We start from the raw sequence: 9,970 nt of genomic DNA, 5'->3' as shown, positions 1-9,970 counted from the left end.
TTAAGTTTAAGTGAACACAGTTTTATTGCATTTTGAAGACACTGACCTAGACTGTTGTTGTTGTTTTACAGTGCTGAGCTATGTTGTGGTTGAGGAAGTATAAAATTATTTTCCACAAACTGAAGAAAAACAAAAGCAGCAATAAAATTTAATTTACTTGACTTAGATTTTAAATTATTTTGAATAATAATAACGCAAGAAACTGTGGCTAAAAAGAACGTAAAGAAAATTAGGCTTTTAACTGTATTAACATACTAACTGAATAACTCACTGACTGATAGACAGACAAATGATGATGTTCGTGATTTCATTTAGCCATGGAGAAAATAATAGAAAAGTAATATTCAATTTTTAAAATCAAACAAAACAGAGTTTTTGTAACAGTTTTCTTTTTATTATTTATACTAACAATTTAAAAGAATAAATAAAAATATTAATAAGCAACCGATTAAGATTTATATTGATCCAAACAATAACCGGTTATTTGATCGGATATACAATCAAAGACATCAAAAGCCAAATCACAACTTTGTCCTTTTTCGGGCAATTTTCTACGATCCACATGATACTTATTGGTCACAGCACGCAAACATAGATTCACCGATCTTAGAGTGGCCATAAAAAATCCATGCTCATTAACGCCACCTGAATAGAAATCAACTAAACCGTCTAAAGTAGGCCAACCTTTTTTATCAATGGCATTATTTTTGGCATAAACACAATGCAATAGACACTGTAAAGAGAATAAATTTTATTTTACACAAAAACGCAAATAAAATATCAAAATTAATAACAATTTTTAAATAAATGTGTGAAAATTTGTTTAATAACAAACAAAAAAACTTTATTAATTTGTTGTCTATAAAAAATTAAGAAATGTTTTGACAAGCAATAAGTAGTTGTAAGGAATACCCTACACGCTTTTAGTTACACTGAGAATTTCTCAATTTAACTGAGATCCTTTTTATACAGAACAATTCTTAGCTTCGCCTTATCAGTTTAAACATAGTCTAGTCTAGAGTCTGTTTATAGTCTATTCTATAGTCTAGTTTATAGTCTAGTCTATAGTCTAGTCTATTGTCTAGTTTATAGTCTAGTCTATAGTCTAGTCTATAGTCAAGTCTATAGTCTAGTCTATAGTCTAGTCTATAGTCTAGTCTATAGTCTAGTCTATATAGTCTAGTCTATAGTCTAGTCTATAGTCTAGTCTATATAGTCTAGTCTATAGTCTAGTCTATAGTCTAGTCTATAGTCTAGTCTATAGTCTAGTCTATAGTCTAGTCTATAGTCTAGTCTATATAGTCTAGTCTATAGTCTAGTCTATAGTCTAGTCTATAGTCTAGACTATAGTCTAGTCTATAGTCTAGTCTATAGTCTAGTCTATAGTCTAGTCTATAGCCTAGTCTATAGTCTAGTCTATAGTCTAGTCTATAGTCTAGTCTATAGTCTAGTCTATAGTCTAGTCTATAGTCTAGTCTATAGTCTAGTCTATAGTCTAGTCTATAGTCTAGTCTATAGTCTAGTCTATAGTCTAGTCTATAGTCTAGTCTATAGTCTAGTCTATAGTCTAGTCTATAGTCTAGTCTATAGTCTAGTCTATAGTCTAGTCTATAGTCTAGTCTATAGTCTAGTCTATAGTCTAGTCTATAGTCTAGTCTATAGTCTAGTCTATAGTCTAGTCTATAGTCTAGTCTATAGTCTAGTCTATAGTCTAGTCTATAGTCTAGTCTATAGTCTAGTCTATAGTCTAGTCTATAGTCTAGTCTATAGTCTAGTCCAGGGGTCGGCAAACTTTTGAGTCGGAAGAGCCAAATCTTACAGTTTACAAAACATGGGTTTTAAAAGAGCCACAAAATGTTTGTTTATTAAAACATTACAAATGAATTTTTGTGGGTCACTCGAATGCGTTTTTAACACTTGTTATATAAAGATATAAAAGTTTATTAGAGTGGGGCGACAGTGATATCATTTAAAAGGCATTTGCCATAATACAGTATAAAGTGTCATAGTTATGTATATTAATTAGGCAGCAATCGATATAAAATTTTCCACAAGTTTTTTTTTGTGATGTATTGCGGACATCGAACCATAATTGACCAACCCCAATATAAGGCCCCTTTAAAAAAATTACTCTAACGATCATAATTGACTTAACCGTTATGTCAATACACACATACCCGTGTATGTTTTTCATTTTTGAAGTGATATATCTCGAGGTCTATATATCGTATCGGCTTGTAATTTGGACTATGCTTTCAGAGTAAAGTTTTCTATACATTTTCCATTAGCTAAATATATATATTTTAAACCGATTTATGACCGATTTTCTATTTTTATCTCGTGTATCAATACCCAACATATCCCGGTATGTATAAAAATTATATGTCAGTTATCGGAAAAAAATTAAGTTTCTTTATAAATGTTATGTTTTATTTTTAGAATTATATATATTCTTGTATCTTATGAAAAAAAAATTGAACTAAACAACAAATTTAGTTTCAAATACAGAGTCATGTGTCTTTATTCATAATTTTGAATGTGAAATATTTGTGGTCCTTGTAACATTAACAAATATGCGCCGATTTTGATGAAATAATTTTTTTTTATTGTATATGACTTAGTGAAGTAAAATTATGCTGATTGTAATAATTTTATTCTCATATAAACAAAAATATTTAAGTTTAAATTTTAATTTTTGACCATGACTTAGCAATCTTTTTTTTGCAAAAAAGTTCCCTAATTACGAAAGCAAAAACAATTTCTTTAAAGCTAGTCGATTATATACACCTTAATAAATAATATACAAAAAGTTTTGTTCAATTATCTTTCCCGGTCACTGAGTAATAGCTTCTTGAAGTCAAAATTTTACAAATTCAAATTCTGCATAGTGCACATTATACGTTATGAAGGCGTTTTTCTTTATGTTTTTTGCATACGATATTTTTGTTAATAGGAAAGCAATAAGAAAACTCTAAAAAGAATTGCTAAAATTTAATGGTTTATAATCAAAAACTATTTAATTTATATATACAGACTTTTTATTAAATTAGTTTTAACAATTATCTGAATTATACACTAGAAATGTATAAAAAGATGAAATAGCCATATAAATTGTCTGACATACCCGGGTATGTTGGGTATTGATATACGTAAAGATTAAAAATGACATTAATTTTTTATTAGATTTTTGTTAAAATTAGTAATATTAAGACCATTAAAATTAGTAATATTAAGTCCATTAATAAGAGAAGGAAAAAACCAAGACTGCTAAACGGATTTTAAAACACAATGGGTATTTTTCCTCTGCATGAATTTAAATCCAATCAAAATCAGTTAGTTATGTTTTATCTTATTCTATTTTTATCAATATCACTCAAAAAAATTATTTAAATATTGATAATTAAATCGAAATACCATTAATGCATTTTTAAATAAATATAGTGCACCAATGAAAATTTGCTTGAGAATCATCGAATATTCATTGGTTATAAGAACTCATTTAAATGACGAACTATTTTTGAAAATACGAACCCATGCATGCCAATGACACGCTAATGTTAAAATCATGCATGTTTCCCCTAAATATGAACCAGTTCATTATCAGTTCAACCCATGCATTTACTACTTTTTTTGCACGTCTCTTTTTGCTGGGTAGTGATGAAAATCAACACAAACAAGTTTCATGGGATCCAAAATCTCATTACCAAATTTTGTAAGGATGGGTCCATAATACGCTTTCTGGTCAATTATTTATTTATAGCCAAAACTTTTATGCAAAAAATATATCAATCTTTCATAGATCACTGTCATTAAAACGTGCAATATTTAAAAATTTTTAATTTTTTGGCACCTTTTTATAGAAAGCGTTCAAAAAATATAAAATTCTTTAAAAAAAGATTAAAGTTTAAAGTTTTCATATAGACCAAGTTTTTAGTATTTAACTGTATCCAAACTCTCCACATAAATTAGTTACTATATTTTAAATTTCCAAAAAATATCTTTTAATTCGAAAAACACGAAAATTTCGGAATGTATGATCATGTTCTACATTTTATTTAATTGCACTTCGTAGGAGTTTGTTTGTTTGTTTTTAGGAACTTTTCAATTAACACTTTAAAGAATTAAAAATTCTCTTACAATATTAACTTGTACATGGAACAAATTCAATGGGAGTGATAGGTTTGTATGGCTTTAGAAAGATTGGATCATAACTTGTTGTTTAAAGTTTCAAAAATGACTCTAAATTTTCATTTATTAGTTGGCTTTTTACCTAACTCTTCCAACTTGCTTTTAAACTTTGCATTTCTAGAGATCCAATTCCAAATGGTTTAATGAGGATTTATTCTCAAATGTACGATTGTAAAAGCAAGGAAATGAGCGAAAAGCTAATTGTGTTGTTTTCTTTCTTTCTCACTCAAAAAGTATATGTTTTTGTTTCGTTCATGTACAGAACGATTAAGCAAAGTTAAAAAGTTCTGTATGTATATTGTAGAAACTTTTGCGAATTGTTTTGTTAGTATTAATACACTGCTCGTTAATCAATTCCAAAAAATTTTAAAATATATAAATATTCTTTTATAAAATAAATAAAATGTGTGTATGAAACTAAAGAGCCACAGCTCCACATCCAAAGAGCCGCATTTGGCTCGCGAGCCATAGTTTGCCGACCCCTGGTCTAGTCTATAGTCTAGTCTATAGTCTAGTCTATAGTCTAGTCTATAGTCTAGTCTATAGTCTAGTCTATAGTCTAGTCTATAGTCTAGTCTATAGTCTAGTCTATAGTCTAGTCTATAGTCTAGTCTATAGTCTAGTCTATAGTCTAGTCTATAGTCTAGTCTATAGTCTAGTCTATAGTCTAGTCTATAGTCTAGTCTATAGTCTAGTCTAGTCTATAGTCTAGTCTATAGTCTAGTCTATAGGTCTAGTCTATAGTCTAGTCTATAGTCTAGTCTATAGTCTAGTCTATAGTCTAGTCTATAGTCTAGTCTATAGTCTAGTCTATAGTCTAGTCTATAGTCTAGTCTATAGTCTAGTCTATAGTCTAGTCTATGTCTATAGTCTAGTCTATAGTCTAGTCTATAGTACTAGTCTATAGTCTAGTCTATAGTCTAGTCTATAGTCTAGTTATGTCCTAGTTATAGTCAAGTCTATTAGTCTAGTCTATAGTCTAGTCTATAGTCTAGTCTATAGTCTAGTCTATAGTCTAGTCTATAGTCTAGTCTAATAGGTCTAGTCTATAGTCTAGGTCTATAGTCTAGGTCTATAGTCTAGTCTATAGTCTAGTCTATAGTCTAGTCTATAGTCTAGTCTATAGTCTAGTCTCTATAGTCTAGTCTATAGTCTGTCATAGTCTAGTCTATAGTCTAGTCTATATCTAGTCTATAGTTCTAGTCTAAGTCTAGTCTATAGTCTAGTCTATAGTCTAGTTTACAGTCGAGTCTATAGTCTAGTCTATAGTCTAGTCTATAGTCTAGTCTATAGTCTAGTCTATAGTCTAGTCTATAGTCTAGTCTATAGTCTAGTCTATAGTCTAGTCTATAGTCTAGTCTATAGTCTAGTCTATAGTCTAGTCTATAGTCTAGTCTATAGTCTAGTCTATAGTCTAGTCTATATAGTCTAGTCTTTAGTCTAGTCTATAGTCTAGTCTATAGTCTAGTCTATAGTCTAGTCTATAGTCTAGTCTAAAGTCTAGTCTATCTAGTCTAGTCTATAGTCTAGTCTATAGTCTAGTCTATAGTCTAGTCTATAGTCTAGTCTATAGTCTAGTCTATAGTCTAGTCTATAGTCTAGTCTATAGTCTAGTCTATAGTCTAGTTTATAGTCAAGTCTATAGTCTAGTTTATAGTCTAGTCTATAGTCTAGTCTAGTCTATAGTCTAGTCTATAGTCTAGTCCGTAGTCTAGTCTATAGTCTATAGTCTAGTCTATAGTCTAGTTTATAGTCTAGTCTGTAGTCTAGTCTATAAATTATTCTATAGTCTAGCCTATAGTCTAGTTTATAGTCAAGTCTATAGTCTAGTCTATAGTCTAGTCTATAGTCTAGTCTATAGTCTAGTCTATAATCTAGTCTATAGTCTAGTCTATAGTCTAGTCTATAGTCTAGTCTATAGTCTAGTCTATAGTCCAGTCTATAGTCTAGTCTATAGTATAGTCTATAGTCTAGTCTATAGTCTAGTCTATAGACTTGTCTATAGTCTAGTCTATAGTCTAGTCTATAGTCTAGTCTATAGTCTAGTCTATAGTCTAGTCTATAGTCTAGTCTATAGTCTAGTCTATAGTCTAGTCTAGTCTATAGTCTAGTCTATAGTCTAGTCTATAGTCTAGTCTATAGTCTAGTCTATAGTCTAGTCTATAGTCTAGTCTATAGTCTAGTCTATAGTCTAGTCTATAGTCTAGTCTATAGTCTAGTCTATAGTCTAGTCTAGTCTAGTCTATAGTCTAGTCTATAGTCTAGTCTATAGTAGTCTAGTCTAGTCTAGTCTATAGTCTAGTCTATAGTCTAGTCTATAGTCTAGTCTATAGTCTAGTCTAGTCTAGTCTATAGTCTAGTCTATAGTCTAGTCTATAGTCTAGTCTATAGTCTAGTCTATAGTCTAGTCTAGTCTAGTCTATAGTCTAGTCTATAGTCTAGTCTATAGTCTAGTCTATAGTCTAGTCTATAGTCTAGTCTATAGTCTAGTCTATAGTCTAGTCTATAGTCTAGTCTATAGTCTAGTCTATAGTCTAGTCTATAGTCTTAGTCTAGTCTATAGTCTAGTCTATAGTCTAGTCTATAGTCTAGTCTATAGTCTAGTCTATAGTCTAGTCTATAGTCTAGTCTATAGTCTAGTCTATAGTCTAGTCTATAGTCTAGTCTATAGTCTAGTCTATAGTCTGTCTATAGTCTAGTCTATAGTCTAGTCTATAGTCTAGTCTATAGTCTAGTCTATAGTCTAGTCTATAGTCTAGTCTATAGTCTAGTCTATAGTCTAGTCTATAGTCTAGTCTATAGTCTAGTCTATAGTCTAGTCTATAGTCTAGTCTATAGTCTAGTCTATAGTCTAGTCTATAGTCTAGTCTATAGTCTAGTCTATAGTCTAGTCTATAGTCTAGTCTATAGTCTAGTCTATAGTCTAGTCTATAGTCTAGTCTATAGTCTAGTCTATAGTCTAGTCTATAGTCTAGTCTATAGTCCTAGTCTATAGTCTAATCTATAGTCTAGTCTATAGTCTAGTCTATAGTCTAATCTATAGTCTAGTCTATAGTCTAGTCTATAGTCTAGTCTATAGTCTATAGTCTAGTCTATAGTCTAGTCTATAGTCTAGTCTATAGTCTAGTCTATAGTCTAGTCTATAGTCTAGTCTATAGTCTAGTCTATAGTCTAGTCTATAGTCTAGTCTATAGTCTAGTCTATAGTCTAGTCTATAGTCTAGTCTATAGTCTAGTCTATAGTCTAGTCTATAGTATAGTCTATAGTCTAGTCTATAGTCTAGTCTAGTCTAGTCTAGTCTATAGTCTAGTCTATAGTCTAATGTATATTCTAGTCTATACTCTAGTCTATAGATTAGTATATAGTCTAGTCTGTAGTCTATAGTAAAATCGGTACAGACTTCTTAAATTGTCTACCACCACCTCAAGTAGTTCTTCCCAAAAGCCCTGACTTTGTGCTAAAACTGAAAAAATACCTTCGCATGCAATTAATTATTCTTCTTGAGCATCTGCTAAATTTTTATCTCAACTTAATTGTTCATTTTATTTCGACACGTCATTTTGCTCATTATTAAATTAAATTGTATATTTAACTATTGTTTTAATTATTCTATATAATATACATATTCTGATTAGTTTCATTATAATTCTCAACATTGATATTAATTATTCTTTTTTTTTAACAAAATGTATTTTCTTTTAAAGTTTAAAGATCTTAGATTGAAAATGTGCGTTTTTTATTTGTTAAAAGCAAGTGATTAAATATTTGTTTTGGTATTTATGTTTAAAGTGGTAATAAAATAATTACCTAAAATTATTTTGTATTTTGTTTTTGATAAATGAAGATTAACGAGTTGAAAGTTTTAAACATTTTAATTTAAGAAAAATTATCTTGGCTTGTCTAGTGTTGAAATGAATTGAAAAGGAGAAAAATGGTTGATATATAAACATTAGGCGGGTGCACAAAGCTTAAAAATTGTCAAATACTCATCGTCTCGACTTTAGATCAGTCTGTAGAACAAACTTCAGATCAGTCAATAGACTTGTCTATAGATTATTCTATTGTTTGCATTATAAATAAGTCCAAAGTCCTACTACAGATGAGTCTATATTCTCGACTATAGTTCAGTCTATAGTCTCTACTATGTATCAGTTTATAGTCTCAACTATAGATCAGCCTGTAGCGACGAGTATAGATTATTTTATAGTCTAGACTATAGATCAGCCAATAGTATCGACTTCAGATCAGCCTATAGACTCGACTATAGTCTCGAATACAGATCAGTCAATAATCTCTACTATAAAAGAAACTATAATCGAGTCTATAGTATCGCCTATGAATCACTTTATAGTCCGTACTATATATAACAGATCAGTCTATACTCTCCATTACAGAACAATCTATACTCTCGACTAAAGTCTCAACTATAGATAAACCAATAGCCTCGACTACTGATTTACCTATAGTCTCGAATTTAGGTCAGGAAATAGTCTCAACTATAGATTAAACTATTATTAAGTCTATAGTCTCGACTACATTTCAGTCTATAATTGAGTCTAGAGTCTCGAATATAGATCAGTCTAAATTCTCGACTTTAGATCTCAAAAAATTAATTTTTTCCTACTTACCCCCGCAATCCGCTTATCCTCCGATGGCACTAATGTGGGATGATAAATACCATTTGAAATATCACCCACACGACTTATACGTCTCAATAAACGAATCATGCGACGTTGAGAGTTTGATGTATCCTCTTCAATAAAATACTCATAACGATCACCATCATCTTCTACGATTACATCATCATCACCATCTCTAATATGAGTAACAATATGTTCTTCACTTGGATGTGATGGTGGTGATGATGGTGGCAACGATTCTGTCCATGTTTCCGAATGAGTTGCTGCTGGTGTTTCTACAGTTTCTATTAGATCAATACTATCATCATTGGGATTGATGGGAGGATGAGTTTTATGGACCTCTTGTTTGAGTATGCGAAAGGCCTCTTTTGTAAGATAAAAGAATCATATCAGATTATATTGTTGTCATATTATTAATTAATCGTTGTTAAATTACCCAAAACTAATTTATTTTTAACCTCCTCTTGGCATTCTTTAATGAAATTCTCAACTCTTCTAGCGGTACGGGGAGGATTTAGGCATTTTGTTTTCTACGGAAAAATAAAGAAATTTTATTTTTTTTTTAACTCCTTATTTTTCAACAATTTTAAAAAGTATCATGAAAATAATCATTAAATCACTTTAAGTCTTTTGCTTCCAAATTCCAAAATTACATCACAAAAACAAACGATTTAAGCAAAAAACTTTATAAAACTCTTTTTCTGTTAACACAACAAACCTTATTACTAGTCATATCGTAGCTACGATAACCATATCCTTGTACGGTTATCAATGTCATAATCAAACCGATTACGTTTATATTCATAAATTGTATAATATTCATTATCAAAAGACCACAAAGTTGTTATTATAAAATACGTGAAAAGTCCAAAACCGAAAGCCACAACCTTTTACTTTAAACGCCTTATTACAAATGAAAATGAAATTTTACACAATTTTCCAAAGTCAAGTCCAACGAAAAATGTGTGAATAGATATTTATTTATATCTTTGTTTTGCGAACTTGTTTGGTTGGTTACAAAAACATATTTTCCAGTTTGTTTGCGCGAATTTTACACATTGCGTTTTATAATTGTAGATAATAGGCATTCGATTTTACAACTTTATCTTCAACTCCTGCTACTATTACAAAATCTGCAAATG

The 9,970-nt window shown here is 30.2% G+C and overlaps 1 protein-coding gene across 1 annotated transcript; it reads right to left on the bottom strand.

Moving 5' to 3' along the window:
• LOC119610368 lies at nt 1–9,723 on the bottom strand. The gene is made up of 4 exons (XM_037965539.1): nt 9,547–9,723; nt 9,265–9,358; nt 8,817–9,193; nt 1–733 (listed from the first exon to the last, which is right to left on the bottom strand). The coding sequence occupies exons 1-4, from the start codon at nt 9,649–9,651 to the stop codon at nt 449–451; spliced, it is 861 nt and encodes a 286-aa protein (XP_037821467.1). The 5' UTR covers nt 9,652–9,723; the 3' UTR covers nt 1–448.
• Nucleotides 9,724–9,970: the final 247 nt, after the last annotated feature.

The sequence above is a fragment of the Lucilia sericata genome, unplaced genomic scaffold (genome assembly GCF_015586225.1).
Source record: "Lucilia sericata isolate MDLA Ls3-8-SP2 unplaced genomic scaffold, ASM1558622v1 Contig001171F_arrow, whole genome shotgun sequence".
Taxonomy (NCBI): domain Eukaryota; kingdom Metazoa; phylum Arthropoda; class Insecta; order Diptera; family Calliphoridae; genus Lucilia; species Lucilia sericata.
Note: the sequence above shows the minus strand (reverse complement) of the source record. Positions and strands in the feature narration are given on the sequence as shown.

Bases quoted from the DNA above. Each gene is read 5' to 3' on its own strand.
- LOC119610368 (XM_037965539.1), bottom strand. From the start codon at position 9,651: ATGAATATTATACAATTTATGAATATAAACGTAATCGGTTTGATTATG. The intron at 9,359-9,546 runs GTTTGTTGTGTT...ATTTTTCCGTAG, and splicing joins ACGATATGACTAGTAATAAG to AAAACAAAATGCCTAAATCC. The intron at 734-8,816 runs GTAAGTAGGAAA...TTCTCTTTACAG, and splicing joins AGGATAAGCGGATTGCGGGG to TGTCTATTGCATTGTGTTTA.